The sequence below is a fragment of the Erinaceus europaeus genome, chromosome 9, assembly GCF_950295315.1.
Source record: "Erinaceus europaeus chromosome 9, mEriEur2.1, whole genome shotgun sequence".
Taxonomy (NCBI): Eukaryota; Metazoa; Chordata; class Mammalia; order Eulipotyphla; family Erinaceidae; genus Erinaceus; species Erinaceus europaeus.
In genome coordinates, this window is record NC_080170.1 from 115,682,184 (window position 1) to 115,707,609 (window position 25,426).

The window sequence follows — 25,426 nt, forward strand, 5'->3', positions numbered from 1 at the left end:
AACAAAATTGGACCAGGTATGCATGAGGCATGTACATGAAAGGCCCTGGGTTCATTCTCCAACACTGCAAATATATACATGCAGACTCTCAGACCCAAGGCAGAACTAATGAATCAGATTTTGCACCTTAATAAGATTCCCAAGTCTTTTTAAAAGATAAATTTTGGGGGAAGCAGGTAGTGGAACACCTGGTTAAGTGCACACATTACAGTGTGCAAGGACCCAGTTTCAAGCCACTGTTCCCCACCTGGATGGGGAAAGCCTCATGAGTGATGAAGTAGTTCTGCAGGTGTCTCTCTCCCTCTCTACCTCCTCCTCTCTCTCAATTTCTCGATGTTTATATCCGATAGTAGATAAATAAAAAATGTATTTTTTTCATTAGTGAGAGAACTAGCACATGCAATACCAGGGATTGAACTTAGAGCCTCATGCTTGTAAGTCTAGCACTTTAACCACTGTACCACCTTCCCAAGTCTAATGAAAGTCTGAAATTTCTTCTCTAAATTCCCCCATCCAAACACCCCCTCCCTGCCCCTATAGCAAATGTTAGGTGCAGGGTTTCTTTTTGGGGGGGAGGGAGGAAATGAGGCAGTTTCTGTTAAAGATTGAAATGTGCAACTCTGTCATTGTCTGGACCTTTTATCTTTTACTGTTCAGCTCTGAGTTATGGTACTGCTAGAGATTGAAGCTGGAATTTAAGCACTTCAGGCATGAAAGTCTTTTTTTATTTAATTTTTTGATATTTATTTATTTATTCCCTCTTGTTGCCCTTGTTGTTTTTTTTATTGAAGTAGTTATTGATGTCATAGTTGTTGGATAGGACAGAGAGAAATGGAGAGAGGAGGGGAAGACAGAGATGAGGAGAGAAAGATCTGCAGACCTGCTTCACTGCCTGTGAAGCGACTCCCCTGCAGGTGGGGAGCCGGGGGCTCAAACCGGGATCCTTCCGCTGGTCCTTGCACTTTGTGCCACATGTGCTTAACCCGGTGCACTACCGCCTGCCTCCCTATGAAAGTTTTTTTACATAATCATTATTATATCTCCTCAGGCATGAACCTTTAAACTTTTAAATATTATTTGATTTGGAAATAATATCTTTCCAGGTTCGTTATCGCTATCTATTGATGGCTCCAGTTAAAGCTATGTATCAAAACCATACACTGACATTATCACTGTGCAATACGTATCTATAGGATCATACTGATGTGCATAATTATTGGTTGAACTCTAAGATAGCTCTATCAACCACATATGTAATATTTAACTACATATCTTAGTCTTTAACGTCTCTCACATTACACAATGTAGGCAAGTCCATCTCACTGCTGTATATTTGTGTGTTGGTTTGTTTCTTGGTTTTTGTTTTTTTTTTAAGATTTTATTTATTTATGAGAAAGACAGAAGAAGAGAGAAAGAACCAGACATCACTCTGGCACATGTGCTGCAAGGGATCAAACTCAGGACCTCATGCTTGAGAGTCCAAAGCTATACCACTGTGCCACCTCCTGGACGACATTGTTTCTTGTTTTTAAACTAAAGCACAGCTCGGGTCTGATTTATGTTGGTATTGGGAATTGAACTTGGGACTTCAAATCCTCAGGCATAACAGTCAGCTGCATAAGCAGAATGTTAACTCCCCTGTCTCTGCTGTGTGCTCTTCTGATGAATCATACATTTGCATCCATTTTAATAGGAATTTATTAATCAAGAGGTTGGAAAGTTCTGTATTATTTTGTTTACTAGGTCTTCATAATCTAATACTTAAATTTGGAAGGAATACCTGAGGGATGGGGAATCTATTTAGCTATGTCACTACCGTCTCTTTGTTGTTGTTGTTGTTGTTGTTGTTTTTAGACAGAGACAGAGATAGAAGAGTGAAAGAAACCACAGCACTGAAGGATCCTTCAATGCAAAGGGGGCCTGGATCAAACCTGGATTGTGCACATGGCAAAACCACACTATCCAAGTGAGCTAGTCTGCCATCCCTGTCTGTGTATTTATATTAGACTCAAGAGCTGTGTATCTCTACACATCAATATGTATTTTTAATGTATAAATGTTGAAAGGGATTATTAAGCAGTTTAGTCCTGATAAAGGTAGTGTGGACAACACCTGGCCCATCTGAGAGCCTCTTGAGACAGGCCTCTGATAGTCAGGCCTCATGCTCTGTGTAGTATTTCAGTCAAATCTGGAATAGTCAGGGCTTCTGGATAAATAGATGATCCATCTGCTTTGTGATGGCATCAGAGAAAGGATTAGCAGCTCCAGGGCAACTGACAGCATGGCGAGGTGGCAGTAGTGATGGAGTCTGGGGATATCCAAGATTCATATCCAGAGGCTGGGGAAAGAACTCAAGCTGGTTGAGCTCAGGACTCAGGTGCCTGAAACTCTTACTTCCATCCTTCATACCACAGTGGTGCTCTGGTCATGTCATATGAAATAAATAAAATAAATCCTGGGGCCAAAGAGTTGTCACTATTGGTAGTGCAACAGATTTTAATGACTTAAGCCCCTGAGGGTCCATATTCAGTCCTTGATACCACCATAAGCCAGAGCTGAGAAAGGAGATGAAGGAGAAGGAGAAAGTGGTTTTGTAACCCAGAAAGTGGCAGAATAGGTACTATCTTGGACTTTACATGCATGAGGCCCCAGGTTCAGCCTCTCACTCTCTCTATCTCATTAATAAATAATTAAAAGGGAGTCGGTGGTAGTACAACAGGTTAAGCGCACGTGGCACAAAATGCAAGGACCCGGGTTTGAGGCCCCAGCTCCCCACCTGCAGGGGAGTCGCTTCACAGGTGGTGAAGCAGGTTTGCAGGTGTCTGTCTTTCTCTCCTCCTCTCTGTCTTCCCCTCCTCTCTCCATTTCTCTCGGTCCTATCTAACGACATAAATAACAACAACAATAATAACTACAACAACAATAAAAAAAAGACAACAAGGGCAACAAAAGGGAAAATAAATAAATAAATAAATATTTAAAATTTTAAAAATAAATAAATAATTAAAAAACAAAATAAGTCTTTTAAAAATATTTATTCATTTATGAGAGAACCATATGAATATGACTCTGGTACATACAATGCTTGCGGCTGAATTTAACAATCCAGTGTTATGCTACCTCCCCAACACACACACACACACACACACACACACACAAAATCTTTCCTCCCTTCCTCCCCTTTCCTTGTTTCTTTCTTTATCCTTTGCCAGAGCACTGCTCAACTCTGGCTTACGGTGGTGCTGAAGATTGAACCTGGGAACTAAAAGCCTAAGACATGCATCAAAGTATTGCTGTATAACCATTATTCTATCACTCCAGCCCAATAACATAACTTAAGAAAAAACAAAAGTTCTGGTAGACAAAATGGTTCATTTGGGGTGATGCCTGCTGTGCAGGCTACCCATGTTTAAGACTCAGCTCCTGACACTGGACAAACATTTGGTGCTGTGGCTCTGTCCCTCTCTCCCTCTGTCTCTCCCTCCCTTTCTATCTGAAAAAATTCAATCGGGAGCAGTAAAACTCCTGCAAATCATCAGAGCTGAAAAAAGAAAAAGGGAGTCCGGCGGTAGCGCAGTGGGTTAAGCGCGAAGTGCAAGGACGGGCGGAAGGATCCCGGTTCGAGTCCCCGGCTCTCCACCTGCAGGGGAGTAGCTTCACAGGCGGTGAAGCAGGTCTGCAGGTGTCTGTCTTTCTCTCCTCCTGTCTTCCTCTCTCCATTTCTCTCTGTCTTATCCAACAACAACAACACCAGTAACTACAACAATAAAACAACAAGGGCAACAAAAGGGAATAAATAATAAAATATTTTTTAAAATAGGTTCTTTTTTATCTCTAGGGTTATCTCTGGGGTGCTGGCAATTTGAATCCACTGCTCCTGGTAGCCTTTTGTTCCCATTTTATTTGATAGGAAGTTGAAAGAGGAGAGGGAGATAGAGAGGAAGACAGAAAGATAGACACCTGAAGACCTGCTTCACCACTTGTGAAGTGTCCCCCCCCCCCCCCCGCAAGTGGGGAACTGAGGGCTCGAACCCAGATCCTTGAGCCAGTCTTTGCACTTAGTATTATGTGTATTTAACCAGATGAGCCACTGCCTGACCCCTGACATATTAAATGTTATTGACACATTTCAAATGTCGCAGATACTTTGCCTCCCCCACCCACCCAAATGTTCTGGAATGGGACAAAAGTAAAGTCATGGGTGGGCAGATAGCATAATGGTTATGCAAAAGGACTCTCAAGCCTCAGGCTCCAGAGTCCCAGGTCCAATTCCCCAACAATAAGTAAAATCACTTAATATTTTAGGGAAGAGTTGGGGAAATCATAAGGCCAAGACACACAAGTTACTTTTCACTACTCCTCTTGTTCATTGTCCTTCCACACCAAAGAACATCTGAAAAACATCTGCACACCCTTTAAGATTTAAAAACTGATACAGCTGACCAAAGTCCATGTGGTTTCCTCTGGCTCCGTTGACACTGAAGACTTTTTCTTCAAACATTGAAAACTTTTTATGTCTTTCCATCTCATCATTCACACCATCAAAAGGAATATCCTCTCGGTGGCGGATTAAAATTCTCTTCCAGTTTAATTTTCTGAGCCTGGAAAACATTGAAGTAGAAAATTTAAGAAATAGGTTGTACTTTCTAGACAGCTACAAATAGAAGTCATAAAACAGGTTCCCCCATTCCATGTCCTACTAGTAAATAAACGTACCTTTTAAACATTTTTTTTATTTATTTATTTTCCCTTTTGTTGCCCTTTTTTATTATTGTAGTTATGATTGCTGTTGTTGTTGATGTTGAACAGGACAGAGAGAAATGGAGAGAGGAGGGGAAGACGGGGGGGGGGGGGGGGGGGGGGCGGGGAGAAAGATAGACACCTGCAGACCTGCTTCACCGCCTGTGAAACAACTTCCCTGCAGGTGGGGAGCCGGGGGCTCCAACCGGGATCCTTCTGCCTGTCCTTGCGCTTAGCGCCACATGCGGTTAACCTGCTGCACTACCGCCCGACTCCCAATAAACGTACTTTTATCTCACAAGGATTTAATCAAATTGGAGTCTCTCCATAGCCTCATCCCAAACTCACTGATTGCCATTATCACTGTCTTGTGATCCGAATGTTGGAAAGGTGGAATTCACTGAGTCTCTACTCCCAAAAGGAAATCAGAAATTAGAAATCTTATCTCGGGAGTCGGGCGGTAGCTCAGCGGGTTAAGCGCATGCAGCACAAAGAGCAAGGACCATTGCACCAAAGTAAAAGACTCTGGGGTGGGTGGCTGGGGACAATAGAGGTCCATGAAGGATGATAAATGACATAGTGGGGGTTGTATTGTTAAACGGGAAACTGGGGAATGTTATGCATGTGCAAACTATTGTATTTACTGTTGAATGTAAAACATGAATTCCCCAATAAAGAAATAAAAAAAAAAAAAAAAGAGCAAGGACCGGCATAAGGATCCCGGTTCGAGCTCCGGCTTTCCACCCGCAGGGGAGTCACTTTACAGGCGGTGAAGCAGGTCTGCAGGTGTCTATCTTTCTCTCCTCCTCTCTGTCTTCCCCTCCTCTCTCCATTACTCTCTGTCCTACCCAACAACACCAACATCAACAACAATAAAAACAAGGGCAACAAAGAGAAAATAAATATTTAAAAAAGAAAGAAAGAAATCTTATCTCAAGCTGATGAGGAGCTCACTTAGATAGTGTGGTGACCCACATTCAAACCTGGTCCCCAGCACTGAAGCAAGTTCAGGGCTGTGTTCTCTCTCCCTCTCTCTCTTTTTCTCTGTCTCTGTCTCTGTCTGGAAAAAAAAAAGGAAGGAGAAAAAAAAGGAGAAAAAAGAACTAAAGACAAAAATGAATCGGGTGGGGGCAGATAGCATAATGGTTACGAAGAGACTCTCATGCCTGAGGTTCCAAAGTCCCAGGTTCAATCCCCTACACCACCATAAGCCAGAGCTGTGCAGTGCTCTGGTTTAAAAGAGGGGTGATGGTGGGGGAGAAGAAATCTCATTTCACAGGATAAATTTAGCTTACAGCATCACAAAGATGATGGAAGATTCAGATTCATGGGGATGGAGTGGACTGTAGATAACATCTTAGCAGGGGCTCAGTTCAGTACCTATAAGCAATCTTCAGTTTACACTGTCAGGTGAAGAAAGGGAGACTGGTAATACTTGAATCCTGTTTTGACCACTGACTTGAGACTGAATCCCCTTAAGTTCCAGGGCTATCCTCATTTCCCCACCTCAAGTATCTTCTATCTTCCTAAAATAATTGACTCAGCACACAACATTAATGAAAGCAAACCTTGACCAAAATTCTTCACAGGCACTTTGTGGGCCTTCGACACAAACCACACCAGGTTTACCAGGCATGCTGAACCCAGTGAGGGAAAGCTCCTTGGCCCACTCGACAATGCTCTTTCTTTTGCATTTGTTATATATGTGATGGCTGTAGATCCAGAGTCGCGTGAGAAAGAGGTCGCCTGGCTGGACTGCAGTGGCCGTGACGGGGGAAGGCGTGGTGTCTCTGCTGATGTAGTCAGAGCCATGTTCTCTCACCCACTCGGTGGCATTCAATATGCAGACATCACCGAGACAAGTCTTTTGCAGGTATTCTGTCAGATCTGTGTTTAGCTGATTCTGTTGTGATCTACTCAGTAATACCGATCTAATGGAAAAAATACGGGATTAAAAAAAAAAATCAAATCAGTAGCCTGGGAAGTGATCCAGTGGATAAACTGTTAGCCTTTTAAGCATGAGGTCCCAAGTTTGATCCCTAGTATTGCACTTGCCAGATTGGTGCTCTGTTCATATATATATATATATAATAAAATCTTTTTTTTCCTTGCAACAAAAAAACAAACATAGGACTTTAAGTCTCAATTAAATTAAAAAAGAAATTTTAATATTTATTTATTCCCTTTTGTTGCCCTTGTTTTTTATTGTTGTACTTATTATTGTTGTCATCATTGTTGGATAGGACAGAGTGAAATGGAGAGAAGAGGGGAAGATAGGGGAGAGAAAGATAGACACCTGCAGACTTGCTTCACCACTTGTGATGCGACTCCCCTGCAGGTGGGGAGCGGGAGCTCGAACCGGGATCCTTACACCGGTCCCTGCACTTTGTGCCACCTGCGCTTAACCCACTGCCCTACCGCCCAACTCTCAATTAATTCTTTAAATATTTATTTATTTATTTATTTTCCCTTTTGTTGCCCTTTTTTAAAAGATTTTTTAATATTTATTTATTCCTTTTCGTTGCCCTTATTTTATTGTTGTTGTTATTGATACAGTTGTTGGATAGGACAGTGAGAAATGAAGAGAGGAGGGCAAGACAGAAAGGGGGAGAGAAAGATAGACACCTGCAGACCTGCTTCACCGCCTGTGAAGGGACTCCCCTGCAGGTGGGGAGCCAGGAGCTCGAACCGGGATCCTTACACGCCAGTCCTTGCGCTTTGCACCACCTATGCTTAACCCGCTGCACTTCGTCTGACTCCCTACCCTTGTTGTTTTTTATTGTTGTTGTTATTGATGTCGTCGTTATTGTTGTTGTTATTTATGTTGTCATTGTTAGACAGGACAAAGAGAAATGGAGAGAGGAGGAGAAGAAGAGAGGGGGAAGAAAGATAGACACCTGCAGACCTGCTTCACTACTTGTGATGCAACTCCCCTGCAGGGGGGGAGCCAGGGCCTTGAACCGGGATCCTTACACTGGTCCTTGAGCTTTGCGACACCTGCACTTAACCTGCTGCACTACCACCCGACTCCCAATTAATTTTTTTTTTAAGTATACATATTCAGAGTCAGGAGATAACTCAGCAGGTAGAGTGCATACCTAGGTTAGAGCCTGGCAGCAATGGGAGTGTCATGGCATTGAAGAAGCTCCAGTGCTGTGATATCTTTTCCTCTTTGTGTGTTTGTCTCTACCTGAAATAAAAATGACTAAAAATCTGGCCTCTGAGAAGTGAAATCATATATGCAAGGGCTAGGCACCACCAAAAATCAGTTACTCAATTAATAAGAGAGAGACAGAGACAGAGAGACAGGGGAGAGAGAGAAAGAGAATGAACACAGGTCACTCCAGCACATACAATGCTGGGAATCAAACCTATGGCTTACTTTAAAATTAATTAATTAATTATTTATTTATTTATTTTAACCAAAGCACTCCTCAGCTCTTTCCAGTTTATGGTGGTGCTGGAGATTGAACCTGAGGTCTTGAAGCCTCAGGCATTAGAGCCTGTTTAGATAACTATTATGCTCTGTCCCCCACCATATGGCTTATACATATATGCCCTGCACTCTACTGCTGATACACCTCCCTAGTCACTCTCAGGGTTTTTGTTTGTTTTGAATTTATTTGTTTGTTTATTTATTTATTTATTCATTCATTCATAAGAAAGATAGGAGGAGAGAAAGAACCAGCCATCACTCTGGTATATGTGCTGCTGGGGATTGAACCTGGGACCTCATGGTTGAGAATCCAATGCTTTATCCACTGTGCCACCTCCTGGACCACTTGTTTTGTTTTTGATTTTTCACCAGAGCACTGCTCAGCTCTGGCTTATGGTGGTGCTGGGGATTGAACCTGAGGCCTTGGAGGACCTGGCATGAAAGCTTTTTGAATAACCATTATGCTATCTCCCTAGCCAAAACTCTCAAGTTAATTTTAACTTCTACAGTGGACCCGTGTCTATAGCCTACCTGACTGTAATCTCAGGCAGGACTTCAGGGTATTTGAAGGGAAGGATACAAGCCAGTGAAAACATCACCTGATTAAAAAACAAAGAAAGAAATGAAATGCCCTAAGTACTGTTTTAAACTTTAACATGTTTCAATTCTTCCAAAAACCAATTTGTATTACCATTGCCTCCTCAGACATATCCAGGCTTATGTTGATTGTAAAGTACACTTTGGAAGATCGTCCCTCCATTGACCTCTTTTCAATACAATCTTTCAGTTCCGCTAGAGCCAGCTGGTCATTCATTAGGAGTTCATTCTCACCTGGGAACATACTGGCTAGCAGGTCTAACTCGGAGAGCTGGGCCTCGGCCTGTTCAATCTCGGTCATTTTCAGATATCCCTGAGCTTCTACAGAGGTAAGGACAAGAGAGACATGAGCATGGACTTCAAGTTGCTTTCCCCTCAATTATAAGATAATTCTTCCAGGTGGAGCTAGATAGCATAATGGTTATGCAAACAGACTGTCATGCCTGAGGCTCTGAAGTCCCAGCTTCAATCCCCCACACCACCATAAACCAGAGCTGACTAGTGCTCTGGTAAAATATATATATATATATATACACAAGAGGATACACAGATAGCCATTGGGGAAATGAAAAAAAATGGCCAAATCCATTTGTTATTAAGATTATTATTGGGAGTCGGTAGCGCAGTGGGTTAAGCGCATGTGGTGCAAAGCGCAAGGACCTGCGTAAGGAACCCGGTTTGAGCCCCCGGCTCCCCACCTGCAGGGGAGTCACTTCACAAGTCGTGAAGCAGGTCTGCAGGTGTCTATCTTTCTCTCCCCCCCCCTCTGTCTTCCCTTTCTCTCTCCATTTCTTTCTGTCCTATCTAACAATGACGACATCAATAACAACAACAACAATAATAGCTACAATAAAACAAGGGCAACAAAAGGGAATAAATTCTAAAAAAAAGATTATTATTATTGGGCAGTAGTGCACCAGGTTAAGCGCTGATGGCGCAAAGCCCAAGGACCGGCATAAGGATCCCGGGTTGAGCCCCCGGCTCTCCACCTGCAAGGGAGTCGCTTCACAGGCGGTGAAGCAGGTCTGCAGGTGTCTATCTTTCTCTCCCCCTCTGTCTTCCCCTCCTCTCTCCATTTCTCTCTGTCCTATCCAACAACAACAACAATAATAACTACAACAATAAAAAAGGGCAACAAAAGGAAATAAATAAGTATTTTTTAAAAAGAGTATTATTATCATGCTGCTGCTGCTGATTTCAATTTCACTATTAGGGTAAAGCTAATCAAAACCACGAGGAGTTATTACTTCACACCTCTAAGAATGACACACCTCAGAAAGACCGGAAATACGTCTTATTAAAAGTGCAAAGCAAAAGGATCTCTTGTACATTGCTGATAAGGATGTGTATGTAAGCAGCCATCTGGGGGACAGTAAGGAGATTCCTTACAAATTAAAAAGAGAAATCCCATATAATCCAGCAATTCTACTCATAGGTCCTATTTATTCAAAGGCTACACCGTAGCACTGCTCCATGTCCCTTGGAGCTTTTCCAGAGCTTCAGTGCTATTATATGATGCCAGCACTCAGACCTAGCACTTTGGGCAACACATCTGGCCAGTGAACGCTCTCCTAGTCCTTAGTATTCGTTTTTTATATATATATTTATTCATTCCCTTTTTTTGCCCTTGTAGTCATTATTGTTGTTATTGATGTCGTTGTTGGATAGGACAGAGAGAAATGGAGAAAGGAGGGGAAGACAGAGAGGGGAGAGAAAGATAGACACCAGCAGACCTGCTTCACGGCTTGTGAAGCGACGCCCCTGCAGGTGGGGAGCTGGGGGCTCAAACTGGGATCCTTATGCCTGTCCTTGTGCTTTGCACCACGTGTGCTTAACCCGTTGCGCTACAGCCCAACTCCCCTTAGTATTCATTCTTTTTTTTTTTTTAATTTATTTAGTTTTTATTTATTCCCTTTTGTTGCCCTTGTTGTTTTATTGTTGTAGTTATTATTGTTGTTGTCGTTGTTGGATAGGACAGAGAGAAATGGAGAAGAGGGAAAGACAGAGAGGAGGAGAGAAAGACAGACACCTGCAGACCTGCTTCACCGCCTGTGAAGCGACTCCCCTGCAGGTGGGGAGCCGGGGTTCGAACCGGGATCCTTATGCCCATCCTTGTGCTTTGCGCCACCTGCGCTTAACCCGCTGCGCTACAGCCCGACTCCCAGTATTCATTCTTATACTATTCACAAGTGTATGCAGAGGGAAAGAGAATTCACCAAATTATTCACCACTGGCTAAGTATACAGAGAGGGAAGAAAGGAAGGACTCCCACCTTCTAATTCACATTGTAGCACTTTTTAAATAACGTGGAAAGCTGCGTGGTGTCATACCTGGCTAAGTGCACACATTACAATGGGAAAGGAACGGGGGTTCAAACACCTGGTTTCCACCTGCAGGGGGTAAACTTCAGGAACAGTGAAATAGTACTACAGGTGCCTCTTCTCTCTCTCAAGTGGTACTATAAGTGTTCTCTCTCTCTCTCTCCAGCTCCCCCCCTTTCCTCTTGATTTCTTCCTGTCTCTAGAAAATAAATAAATAAATAATAAATGTGATTTTTTTTTTTTTTACAAGAGCACTGATCACCTCTGGTTTAGGGTGTTGTGGGGGATTGAACCTGGGACTTTGGAGCCTCAGGGATGAGAGTCTTTTTGCATAAACATTATGCTATCTACCCCTGCCCAAAATGATTTTTTTTTTCCTAAATAAGGGCTAATATTTACGGAGGGAGAAAAAAAAAAAAGAACAGAACTCGGCCTTCCTTGCTATAAAGGAGAATTTGCCTTACCTTCTCAAAGACAATTTACTTTGTGGAATCAAATCCCATCACTTAGGTTAGTGGTGTCTTGGGATTTATTTTCTTCTTTGGCAAAGATGTATTGAGCAGCTACTATAAGGAGAACTTCAGCATTCCTTCCCATAGGTTTCTAATTCTTTTGACAATCAGCAAATTCATCTAGTAAGATCTAAAACAATAAAAATATGACAGAGGACCTAGTGGGGGTTGCACTGTTATGTGGAAAACTGAGAAATGTTATGCATGCACAAACTGTTGTATTTACTGTTGACTGTAAAACATTAATCCCCCAATAAAGAAATTATAAAAATAAAAAATAAAATAAAACAGTAAAAAAAATAAAAGACTAAGTGCTAAATGGCCAGCGTAGATAGTTACTCTCAAGGAGATTGAGAGTGTGATCATTGAGTAGCACTCTGGCATTTGTAAAGCCAGGGATTAAACTTGGGACCTCATGCTAGAGAGTTCAACACTTTATACACTGTGCCATCTTTCAGGCCATAATTTGGAATCATCTAAGAGGGAGGCAAGGTCTGTATTAAAGGGAAGGTAAATTTTACATAAGAGGGAAGCACAGTGAGGAGAGAAAAAGAAATGTTAACCAGGCAGAAAAGTTTCAGAAAAGATCTGATCCTGCATCTTTGCATAATCCAAGCTCCAGGCTAGTCCCGTCATCTGAGTTACTTCCGCTTGTGCTAGTTTCTTTTTGGTATAGCCCCTAAGTCCACTGTTGGTTCTTCTTGTCCCTGGGTCGTTATAACTTACAGCAGTTGATTCTTTTCATTTTTTTTTTTTTTATACAAATTTTATTATCGGGAGTCGAGCTGTGGGTTAAGTGCAGGTGGCCCAAAGCGCAAGGACCCGGCATAAGGATCCCGGTTCGAACCCCGGCTCCCCACCTGCAGGGGAGTCGCTTCACAGGCGGTGAAGCAGGTCTGCAGTTGTCTATCTTTCTCTCCTCCTCTCTGTCTTCCCTCCTCTCTCCATTTCTCTCTGTCCTATCTAACAACGACAACAACAATAATAATAACTACAAAAATAAAAAAACAAGGGCAACAAAAGGGAATAAATAATAAAATTTAAAAAAAATTATTATCTTTATTTATTGATTGGATAGAGACAGAAATCAAGAGGGAAGGGAGGGGTAGAGAGGGTGAGAAACAGAGAGACACCTGCAGCACTTCATCACTTGTGAAGCTTTTCCCCTGCAGGTGGGGACTGGGGGCTTAAACCCAGGTCCTTGTGCATTGTAACATGTGTGCTCAACCAGGTGTGCCACCACCTGCCTCCTTCATTTATTTTTCTTAATTCTATTTTATTTATTTATTTATTTACTTATTTTCTTTCCAGAATACTTCTTAGTTCTGGCTTATGGTGATGTGTGGGACTGAACATGAGACTTTAGGGGGCCGGGTGGTGTTGCAGCTGGTTAAGTGCACGTTACAATGCACAAGGACCTAGGTTCAAGCACCTGGTCCCCACCTACAGGGGGAAAGCTTTGCAAGTGGCGAAGCGGTGCTGCAGGTGTCCCTCTTTATTTTCATTATTTATTTTGGACAGAAGTAGAGGACAGCTGAGAAGGAAGGAGGATATCGAAGGAGAGTAAGACATTTGCAGCACAGTTTCACTGCTCGTGAAGCTCCCCTGCCCCTGCAGGTGGGCGCCAGGAGCTTGAACTTGAGTCTTCATGAAGTGCCCTGGAATGTGTGTGCTTAAGCAGATGCGCCACTGCTTGGCTCTCTATTTTAATTGTTTTCCCATGATCAAGGTGAGAGAGGTAGAGAGGCAGAAGGAGAGGGAGAAAGAGAAGAGATTCTGCTGCTTGTGAAGCCTTCCCACTACAGATGGGGACCAGAGGCTCCAACTTGGGAATTCACATATGGTAACATGTGCTTTTATTAGGCACACCACCACTCAGTCCCCCCAGGGACAGGTATTTCCTGTCTACCTTATCTCTACTTTCAGGGGATTCTGACAAGGACTATGATCCTCTAAGCCCAGAGCTTCTAGGCTAGATATTCATCCTCAGCTCCAGCATTTGTTTTACAGACAGGAATAGTTAAGATGCCTTTAAGCCTGGCTACATCTCTATCCTTATCTTTAAAAGTCTCTTTGAAATTTCAAAGTTCTAGTATCTCTAATCTTTCTTATTTGGATGCTGCCTCTAACATCAACCCAACATTATACTGATTGTATAACAGAAGTATACAGAAAACAGATAAGAGAATAGTTTACCCAAAAGGATTCACCTAGTTGGTGAATTGAAAATGGTGGTATGGGGGGGGGGGGGTCAAGTGGCAGTGCAATGGGTTAAGAGCACATAGTGCCAAGTGCAAGGGCCAGCTTAAGGATCTGGGTTCAAGCCCCCAGTTCCCCACCTACAGTGGGGTTGCTTCACAAGTGGTAAAGCAGGTCTGCAGGTGTCTGTCTTTCTCTCCTCTCTCTTTTCCTCTCCTCTCTCAATTTCTCTCTGTCCTATTCAACAACAACAATAATAACAAGGGCAACAAAAATTGGGGGAAAAAATGGTCTCTAGGAGCAGTGGATTTGTAGTGTAGGCACCGATAACCCTGCGATAACCCTGGAGGCAAAAAGAAAAAAGAAAATTGGTGGTCTGGAGGTGGCTTCGTACTGTGTGGATAAAGCACTGCACACTCAAGCATGAGGTCCTGAGTTCAATCCCAGGCAGCACATGTACCAGAGTGATGTCTGACTCTTTCTCCTCCTATCTTTCTCATTAACAAATAAAATATTTTTTTAAAAATGGTGGTATTGTGGTCCAGGAGGTGGCGTAGTGGATAAAGCATTGAACTTTCAAATGTGAGGTCTCAAGTTCAATCCCTCGCAGCACATGTATCAGAGTGACGTCTGGTTATTTCTCTTTCCTCCTATCTTTCTCATGAATAAATAAAATCTTTTAAAAAATTAAAAATGGTGGTATTGCAGCCATAGGAGGAGGAGTATAATGTTAGATTACCACAGGGAAGGCCATCTAGTTGATGACCCTGATTGCTAGTGGGGTCAAGACTGACTTTATCCCAGTTTATAATTTGGTTTAGCTTTTGCTGACTTTGGTAGCACGAAATTAGGCAAGCACTCTGAGTGGATCCACTTCAAAAAGGTTTCCTTATCAAGCCCTTTTTGTCATGTCTTCTTTATTTTATCCAATAAGCTGAGTCACTTCTTTCATGTCAGAAAGTGGATTTATGTGGTCTGGAAGGTGGCACAGTGATAAAGCTTTGGACTCTCAAACATGAGGTCCTGAGTTCGATCCCAGCATCACATGTGCCAGAGTGATGTCTGGTTCTTTTTTTCTATCTTTCTCATAAATAAATAAAATCTTAAAAAAAAAAAAAAAGAGGGGAGTCAGGCTGTAGCGCAGCGGGTTAAGCACAGGTGGCGCAAAGCACAAGGACCGGCATAAGGATCCCGGTTCGAACCCTGGCTCCCCACCTGCAGGGGAGTCGCTTCACAGGCGGTGAAGCAGGTCTGCAGGTGTCTATCTTTCTCTCCTCCTCTCTGTCTTCCCCTCCTCTCTCCATTTCTCTCTGTCCTATCCAACAACCACGACAACAACAATAATAACTACAACAATAACACAACAAGGGCAACAAAAGGGAATAAATAAATAAAATTAAATATTAAAAAAAAACTATAAAAAAAAGAAAAAAAAGAAAGTGGATTTACTTGACAATTGAACTAGTTCACTGTATGTTTCTTTAAAAGAACACATAAATAGATATCCAGTGTGTGATGGAGTGATGTTTTGGTGTATCTCCTTCTTCTATTTCTTTCTCCAGTTATGCAGGGGAAAAAAAAAAAAGTTGGGCTGTGCAATATATTAACAGTAACACAATCATAGTAGGGGACTTCAACACCCCATTCTCTCAACTTGACAGATCATCCAGGCAGAAAATCAATAAAGACATAAGGGAGCTAAATGAAGAGATAGATAAACTATAACTACTGGACATTTTCAGAGTCATTCATCCCAAGAAACTGGAATACACATTTTACTCAAATCCACATGGGTCATTCTCAAAGACAGACCATGTTAGGCCACAAAGACAGCATCAGCCAATTCAAGAGCATTGGAATCATCCCAAGCATCTTCTCAGACCACAGCAGAATTAAACTAACACTTAACAATCAACAAAAGATTAGTAACAGTCCCAAAATGTGGAAGCTCAACAGTACACTTCTTAACAACTTCTGGGTCAAAGAGGAAATCAAGGAAGAAATCAAAATGTTTCTAGAATTCAATGAAAATGAAGACACAAGCTATCAAAATATTTGGGACACAGCTAAAGCAGTCCTAAGAAGGAAGTTCATAGCTATACAAGCACACATTAGGAAACAAGAAAAAGCACAAATAAACAGCCTGATTGCACTTCTTAAAGACCTAGAAGAAGAACAACGAAGGAATCCAAAAGCAACCAGAAGGACAGAAATCACTAAAGTTAGGGCAGAACTAAATAACATTGAGAATAGGAAAACCATACAAAAGATCAACGAAAGTAAATGTTGGTTCTTCGAAAGAGTAAACAAAATCGACAAACCTTTAGCCAGACTCACAAAACAAAAAAGGGAGAAGACCCAAATAAATTGGATAGTAAATGAAAGAGGAGATATCACAACAGACACCACAGAAATTCAACATATCATGCGAGGCTTCTATGAACAACTATATGCCACCAAGCTAGAGAACCTGGAAGAAATGGACGATTTCCTAGATACCTACCAACTTCCAAAACTAAGTAAAGAGGAAGTGGATAATATGAATAGGCCCATCACAGCTAATGAAATTGAAACAGTTATCAAAATCTCCTCAAAAATAAAAGTCCTGGACCAGATGGTTTTACAAATGAATTCTACAAAACTTTCAAAGAAGAACTAATACCTCTACTTTTAAAAGTCTTCCAGAAGATTGAAGACACTGGAATACTCCCTGCCAGCTTCTATGAAGCCAACATCACTCTGATACCAAAAGCAGACAGGGACACAACCAAAAAAGAAAACTACAGACCAATATCTCTGATGAACATAGATGCGAAAATATTGAAAAAAATTCTAGCCAACCGGATACAGCAGTATATCAAAAAGATCGTTCATCATGACCAAGTGATGGTTTATCCCAGGCATGCAAGGTTGGTTTTATATACGTAAATCAATCAATGTGATCCACCACATCAACAAAAGTAAGGCCAAAACCACATGGTCATATCAATAGATGCAGAGAAAGCCTTTGACAAAATACAACATCCCTTTATGATCAAAACACTACAAAAAATGGGAATAGATGGAAAATTCCTGAAGATAGTGAAGTCTATATATAGCAAACCTACAGCCAACATCATACTCAATGGTGAAAAACTGGAAGCATTTCCCCTCAGATCAGGTACTAGACAGGGCTGCCCACTATCACCATTACTATTCAACATAGTGTTGGATGTTCTTGCCATAGCAATCAGGCAGGAGCAAGGAATTAAAGGGATACAAATTGGAAGAGAAGAAGTCATACTCTCCCTATCTGTAGATGACATGATACTATACATAGAAAAACCTAAGGAATCCAGCAAGAAGCTTTTGGAAATCATCAGGCAATACAGTAATGTGTCAGGCTATAAAATTAACATTCAAAACTCAGTGGCATTCCTCTATGCAAACACTAAGTTAGAAGAAATTGAAATCCAGAAATCAGTTCCTTTTTCTATAGCAACAAAAACAATAAAATATCTAGGAGTAAACCTAACCAAAGAAGTGAAAGACTTGTATACTGAAAATTATGAGTCACTACTCAAAGAAATTGAAAAAGACACAAAGAAGTGGAAAGATATTCCATGTTCATGGGTTGGAAGAATTAACATCATCAAAATGAATATATTACCCAGAGCCATCTACAAATTTAATGCTATCCCCATCAAGATCCCAAGCACATTTTTTAGGAGAATAGAAAAAATGCGACAAATGTTTATCTGGAACCAGAAAAGACCTAGAATTGCCAAAACCATCTTGAGAAAAAAGAACAGAACCGGAGGCATCACACTCCCAGATCTCAAACTGTATTATAGGGCCATTGTCATCAAAACTGCTTGGTACTGGAACATGAACAGACACACTGACCAGTGGAATAGAATTGAGAGCCCAGAAATGAGGCCTCACACGTATGGACATCTAATCTTTGACAAAGGGGCCCAGACTATTACATGGGGAAAGCAGAGTCTCTTCAACAAATGGTGTTGGAAACAATGGGTTGAAACATGCAGAAGAATGAAACTGAATCACTGTATTTCACCAAATACAAAAGTAAATTCCAAGTGGATCAAGGACTTGGATGTTAGACCAGAAACTATCAGATACTTAGAGGAAAATATTGGCAGAACTTTTTTCCACATAAATTTTAAAGACATTTTCAATGAAACGAATCCAATTACAAGGAAGACTAAGGCAAGTATAAACCTATGGGACTACATCAAATTAAAAAGCTTCTTCACAGCAAAAGAAACCACTACCCAAACCAAGAGACCCCTCACAGAATGGGAGAAGATCTTTACATGCCATACATCAGATAAGAGTTTAATAACCAACATATATAAAGAGCTTGCCAGACTCAACAACAAGACAACAAATAACCCCATCCAAAAATGGGGGGAGGACTTGGACAGAATATTCACCACAGAAGAGATCCAAAAGGCCGAGAAACACATGAAAAAATGCTCCAAGTCTCTGATTGTCAGAGAAATGCAAATCAAGACAACAGTGAGATATCATTTCACTCCTGTGAGAATGTCATACATCAGAAAAGGTAACAGCAGCAAATGCTGGAAAGGGTGTGGGATCAAAGGAACCGTCCTGCACTGCTGGTGGGAATGTCAATTGGTCCAACCTCTGGAGAACAGTCTGGAGAACTCTCAGAAGGCTAGAAATGGACCTACCCTATGACCCTGCAATTTCCCTCCTGGGGATATATCCTAAGGAACCCAACACATCCATCCAAAAAGATCTGTATACACATATGTTCTTGGCAGCACAATTTGTAATAGCCAAAACCTGGAAGCAACCCAGGTGTCCAACAACAGATGAGTGGCTGAGCAAGTTGTGGTATATATACACAATGGAATACTACTCAGCTGTAAAAAATGGTGACTTCACCATTTTCAGCCGATCTTGGATGGACCTTGAAAAAATCATGTTGAGTGAAATAAGTCAGAAACAGAAGGATGAATATGGGATGATCTCACTCTTAGGCCGAAGCTGAAAAACAAGATCAGAAAAGAAAACACAAGTAGAACCTGAAATTAAATTGGTGTATTGCACCAAAACAGGTCCATGAAGGATGATAAATGACATAGTGGGGGTTTTATTGTTAAATGGGAAACTGGGGAATGATATGCATGTACAAACTATTGTATTTACTGTTGAATGTAAAACATTAATTCCCCAATAAAGAAATAAAAATAAATAATAATAATAATAATAATAATAAAAGTTGTGCTGTGGAGACAGCTAGTTACTATGGTGTATGCACAAGGTCCTAGGCTTATTCCACAATGTGGTATTAAAGAAAAGGCTAGGGGTGCACGGATCCCGGTAGGAGCACTCAGCTCCCCACCTGCAGGGGAGTCAGGCGGTGAAGCAGGTCTGCAGGTGTCTATCTTTCTCTCCCCCTGTTTTCCCCTTCTCTCTCCATTTCTCTCTGTCCTATCCAACAAGGACGACATCAATAACAATAATAACCACAACAATAAAACAACAAGGGCAACAAAAGGGAAAATAAATAAATTTTTTTTTTAAAAAGGGCTGGGAAGATAACATCATGGTTATGCAACAACTTTCATTCCTGATACTCTAAGGTCCTAGGTACAATCCCCAGCAAGACTGTATGCCAAAATAGAGCAGTGCTCTGGTTAAAAAAAAAAAAAAGGAGTGGGGTTGGGGGGGGCAGGAAGGAAGAGAAAACAAAGAAAGGAGAAACAGACAGACAGACTAAAAGAAAAAGAAAGCAGTGACCTGGCAATCAGTAGAGATAGAACTTTAGACTTTTTTTAAAAAAAGATTCTATTCATTTATTGATGAGAAAGATAGGAGGAAAGAGAGAAAGAACCAGACATCACTCTGGCACATGGTGCTGCCGGGGCCTGAACTCAGGACCTCACGCTTGAGAGTCAAGCATTTTACCGAATGCGTCACCTCCCGGACCACAGAACTTGAGACTTTTTAGCATGAGATCCTGAGTTGAATTCCAGGCACCACACATAAGCCAGTGTGCTATTCTGCTCCTTTTCTCTCCTCTTTCTTTCTTTCTTTTTTAATGTTTACTTATTCCCTTTGGTTGCCCTTGTTATTATTATTGTTGTTATTGATGTCATTGTTGTTGGATAGGACAGAGAAATAGAGAGAGGAGGGGAAGACAGAGAGAGGGAGAGAAAGATAGACACCTGCAGACCTGCTTCACTGCCTGTGAAGCAACTCCCCTGCAGGTGGGGAGCCGGGGGCTCAAACCGGTTCATTACAGGGTCCTTGTGCTTTGCACCATGTGCGCTTAACCTGCTGCGCTACTGCCTGACTCCCCTTCTCTTCTCTTTCTTACTGATAAAATGAATAAAATCAAATCTTTGGAGGGCAAAAGCAGCCAGTAGCACGTACTGATGATGCTTTATATGCCAGGGCAGTTATTGGAGGATGTATTTGCCAATCATTCTGTGTTCCTGTTTTTATCAAATACTCTATTTAATTTAACGAGATACAGAAAGAGAGAAACCAGGGCCAGCAGCAGCACCGGGTTAAACACACACAGTACGAAGCACAAGCACCGGTGTAAGGATCCTGATTCAAGCCGGGGCTCTTCACCCGCACCGGGGTTGTTTCACAAGCAGTGAAGCAGGTCTCCAGCTGTCTTATCTTTTTCTCCCCCCTCTGCCTTTCCTCCTCTCTCAATTTATTTCAGTCCTGTCCAGCAGTAACAACAATGGGGGGAAAAAAAGGCTCCTAGGAGCAGTGGATTTGTAGTGCAGGCATCTAGCCTCAGTGATAACCCTGGAGGCAAGAGAAAGAGAGAAAGAGAGAGAGACAGACAGACAGATAATTATACTGCTTATCTTTGACGTGTGGTGGTGCTGGGGATAGATGCTGGGACCTCAGAGCCAGAGGCATGAAAATATTTTGCATCACCATGATGGTTTCTCTTCAGCTAATTCATTCATTCTAACAAGGAAATCTGAAGCTTGAGTTTAGACATACCAAGACACTAAATACAGTAGTTGTGCCATTTCTGAGATATTCAGTTGGGAATGTAATTTGGGGAGCAATTATTACTCATTTTTTGAACAGATTTATTCCTTTATTTGAGGTGGGGGCAAGAGCCAGAGCATCACTCTGGCACATTTGATACCATGGTTCAAACTCCAATCGTGCAGCAGAGGCCAGGGCTTTATACACTTCACCATCTCCCAGGGCCGAAATCACCAATTTTTAAAAATCACTTTTTATTTTTTTACATGACATGCAAAGGTATTTCATTTTATTGTTTCAATTCCAATAAAACTTTATTGAGAAAATGTTGATTTATACGATTTCGTTATGAGAAAACCATCATTTACGTAGTTGCTTAGCCACCCAGGGAGGATGTGACACTGGGTAGAACGCCACCGTTGATTTTGGAGGTCTGGAAGATGAAATAAAAACCGGACAGGGTGATGTCACAAGGAAGTCATTTATCAGCCAAGTATCTTCAGAAAAGAGATTTCTGTCTTTAAATGAAAAAGGGGTCGGGTGGTGGCATACTCGTTTAGCACATATATTATCATGTGCAAAGACCCAGATTCATGCCCCTGATGCCCGCCTGCAGGGGAAAAACTTCACACACAGTGAAGCAGTACTGCAAGTGTCCTATGAAAGATAAAATAATAATAATAATAAAGTAAAAAAAAATGTCATGAGTAGTTTTAACAAGAGAATGAAACTCTTGAGTGGAATCACATTCTTAGCTCCGTAAATTTTTCTTTCACAGAAATATTTTTTCAAATTTATTTTGCCTCTCAATTTCTTTCGTTTTCTATCCAAAATAAAATGTTAAAAAAACAAAACATGTGGTCCAGGAGGTGGCGCAGTTGGATAAGGCTTTGGACTCTCAAGCATGAGGAGGACCCAAGTTCAATCCCCGGCAGCACATATACCAGAGTGATGTCTGGTTCTTTCTTTCTCTCCTATCATTTCTCATGAATAAATAAGTAGAACTTAAAAAAAAAAAAAAAAAAAAAAGGAGCAGAATCTGAACTACCTACTGGAGGCCAGCCCCGCCTATTGCGCAGGCGCCGTCGCCCTTAGCAACCAACTCACCCCCCCCCACAAAGAGAGGGCCTTGGGTGTGGGCGGGGTCAGTAAACGTCACGCCAGTTCTAGCCAATGAGCAAGCGCGTACCCGGGGGAAGGCGGTGTTTTCACCTCGCTAAGCGCCAGACGGGAAAAATGGCTCCTGCAGTGAAGAGAACCCCTAGGTCCACTCCGCCTTCTTAGGCGGAGCACTCACCTGAAACCATGAGCACTTTTATTGTCGTCCCCTTCGGCTTTCTGGCTGTAGGAGCAGCTCACCTGTCACCGGAAAGTAACCCCACAATTCCAGCTCGGGGAGACTGAATGCTCACCGGCGGCAGTGGCGCTGAGGCCCAGCGGAAGTGAGCGGGCGCTCCCGGCAGTGCCCGCGCGCCCCGGAAGCTGGCGTGGCCCGGGAATGGGGCGCAGCACGGGGCTCCACCAGCGGCCTGGGCCTTCTGTGCTGCGGCATGTTTATTCTGCTCCATTGGCATTTCCAGGCGCTGACACTACCAAGAAATAGAGCTGGAGGGGGAGAGAGAGCTCACAGGGTAGGGTGTCTGTCTTGAGCCCAGGCTCCAAGAGAGCTGTCAAAAGCTTTTGGTGCCTGGCACTGAAAGGAAATTGTCTTTTTTTTCTTTTTTTCCCCCTCCTCCTGTTTCTCTGAGTGAGATGAGAACACGTGGTGGCGCTCCTGGTTGAGCGCACACACCACAGTTTACAAGAACTCAAACTCAAGCGTATTTCCCCCACTTGCAGGGAGAAGACTTCACAACACAGGGTCAAACAGGGCAGCAGGTGCCTCTCTCTTCCCCTTCTCTACTTCTCTTTCCCTCTCAATTTCTGTCTCTATCCAAAATAAATAAAAATATTTAAACTAAAAAAAAAAGAGGGAGGAGAAAAGTAGCTTTAAGAGATGTGTGAAGTGCACGAGGCGCAAAGCGCAAGGACCACGGTAAGGATCCCTGTTCGAGCCCCTGGCTCCTCACCTGCAGGGGAGTCGCTTCATAGGCGATGAAGCAGGTCTGCAGGTGTCTTTATCTCCCCCTCTCTGTCTCCCCTCCTCTCTCCATTTCTCTCTATCCTATCAAACGACGACGACATCAATAACAACAGCAATAATAACTAACTACAACAATAAAACAACAAGGGCAACAAAAGAGAATAAATAAATATTTTTAAAAAACCTGTGAGACCCCTGTTGTACCAATGGAGAAAGAGAAACAACAACAAAGCCTACAGCCAGTGCAGCTTGTTGGGTCACGGGATGCTCTATTCAGATAGTGCAGTTGTTCTTCTTCTAGTGTTTGCCCTTCTTCCATAGCCAGTCAACAGCGTTAGGTTGAACCTGATGTAAAGTTTCGAGACCTCCTTTGAATCTGGAGAGGTGGCAGTCGTTGACTATGTGGGTCATAGTCTGTCTGTAGCCGCAGGGGCAGTTCGGGTCGTCTCTGGCTCCCCAGCGATGGAACATAGCGGCGCACCGGCCATGGCCTGTTCGATAGCGATTGAGGAGGGCCCAATCATAACGTGCTAGGTCAAAGCCGGGTTGACGCTCGCAGGGGTCTGTGATGAGGTGTTTGTTCTTGACCTCAGCTGACTGCCAACTCTGTTTCCAAGAGACTGGAACAGAGAAGTTCAGTGTAGGCGTAGGGGACCAGATTGGGTGACGAGATGTCAAGCGTTGGACAGGGTGGGCGAAGATATCTGCGTATATTGGCAGGTCCAGTCGAGCGTAGACGTGGGAAATGAACTTAGATGATGCCGCATCCCGACGAATATCTGGCGGGGCGATGTTGCTGAGAACTGGCAGCCATGGAACCGGGGTGGAACGGATGGGGTTCCAGAAATTATCCTCATGGAGGAATATAATTTGGAATCGACCAAGTGGACATGGGGGCTACAGAACCATCCTGGGGCACAGTATTCTGCAGTGGAATAGCATAATGCCAGAGAGGATGATCGTAGTGTGGAAGCGCTCGCACCCCATGAGGAGCTGGCCAGTCTTGCAAAGATGTTATTCCTCGTGCCCACCTTTGCTGCAGTTTTTATGAGATGTTCGTGAAATGACAGAGTGCGATCGAGAGTAACGCCAAGATAGACTGGCTGGGCTTCATGCCGGATTCTCGCATCGCCAAGCTGCACATTAAGCTCACGCGAGGCCGAGGCATGGTGTAGATGGAAAACAGATGATACCGTTTTTGCAGTGCTAGGGATTAGTCGCCATTTTTTACAGTAATCAGATATCAGAGACATGTCTTTCGTGAGTGTTTCCTCGAGGATGTCAAACTTTGATGCCTGAGTTGCACAGCAGATGTCATCAGCGTAGATGAACTTCCTTGAAGAAGTTTCTGGGAGGTCATTGATGTAAATATTAAATAGCGTAGGAGCCAGAATACAGTGTTATTCCAATCTGAACATGCCTTAGAATTTTTAAAAAGATTTTATTTATTTATTAATGAGAAAGATAGGAAAGAGAGAGAAAGAACCAGACATCACTCTGGTACATGTGCTGCCGAGGATTGAACTCAGGACCTCATGCTTGAGAGTCTACTGCCTTAGCCAGTGCGCCAGGACCACACCTCAGGAATTTTATGATATAATACAGACTAGGCTTCCAGAGATCTCGGTGGAAGGAAACCTAGAGTCTGCCTTCCTGAGATTACCCGCAAACTACTGCAGTTCTGTTTCCTGAACTAGAGCTAGTGCCTGGTATGTATCAGTCTGGAGACAGCTGGATTCCTCCCTTGTCATCTTTACCTTTTAGCACCTTTGTCTCAGGCCTGTTAGTTTAGCAACGTGGAGGAGAGGTGCGCTAGCAACTACAGCCACTGTTTTAATTGCCAGGAGAGCAAACACAGGAAATGTAAATGAGGTCTTGGGCTATGTCTCCATATCAGAGAGGAAAGCATGTCTCCACCAGGCACGTAGATTAAAATATCCACACAGGGTAAATCAGGAGAGTATGCACTCTGTGTTCATCTATTCTCTATAAAAACGTGTTCTTTCTTCTAAGATTGATTTCTTTTTTTTTAATATTTATTTTCCCTTCTTGTTGCCCTAGTTTTTTATTGTTGTTGTAGTTCTTATTGTTTGTTGTTCTTGATGTAGTCGTTGTTGGATAGGACAGAGAGAAATAGAGGACAAGACAGAGAGGGGGAGAGGAAGAGAGACACCTGCAGACCTGCTTCACAGCCTGTGAAGTGACTCCCCTGCAGGTGGGGAGCTGGGGGCTCAAACCGGGATCCTTACACCCGTCCTTGTGCTTCGCGCTATATGCGCTTAACCCACTGTGCTACCGGCCGACTCCCTAAGATTGATTGATTTCTTTTTTTTTTTTTTTAAAGATTTTATTTATTAAGGAGAAAGAGAAAGAGCCAGACATCACTCTGGTACATGTGCTGTTGGGGATTGAACTCAGGACCTCATGCTTCGAGAGTCTAGTTCCTTAGCCACTGCACCACCTCCCACACCACTAAGATTGATTTCTTAACAGAAGAGGGTGAGCCATAGGATGCCAAGGTTCATCTTGTCAAGTTCGGCACTGT

The 25,426-nt window shown here is 42.6% G+C and overlaps 1 protein-coding gene across 3 annotated transcripts; it reads right to left on the bottom strand.

Annotated features, from left to right (window-relative positions):
- Nucleotides 1–4,107: 4,107 nt before the first annotated feature.
- Nucleotides 4,108–22,802, bottom strand: RWDD2B (RWD domain containing 2B). Of its 3 annotated transcripts, XM_060198576.1 has the most exons (8): nucleotides 22,096–22,802; nucleotides 18,720–18,821; nucleotides 11,559–11,736; nucleotides 10,043–10,135; nucleotides 8,868–9,091; nucleotides 8,708–8,775; nucleotides 6,309–6,671; nucleotides 4,108–4,601 (listed from the first exon to the last, which is right to left on the bottom strand). In XM_060198576.1, the coding sequence occupies exons 5-8, from the start codon at nucleotides 9,072–9,074 to the stop codon at nucleotides 4,367–4,369; spliced, it is 873 nt and encodes a 290-aa protein (XP_060054559.1). In that variant the 5' UTR covers nucleotides 9,075–9,091; nucleotides 10,043–10,135; nucleotides 11,559–11,736; nucleotides 18,720–18,821; nucleotides 22,096–22,802; the 3' UTR covers nucleotides 4,108–4,366. The 3 variants fall into 3 exon arrangements, with proteins under 3 accessions (XP_060054559.1, XP_060054560.1, XP_007528612.1); XM_060198577.1 differs by lacking the exon at nucleotides 18,720–18,821 and having other exon boundaries at nucleotides 22,158–22,802; XM_007528550.3 differs by lacking the exon at nucleotides 18,720–18,821.
- Between the last annotated feature and the right edge of the window lie 2,624 nt (nucleotides 22,803–25,426).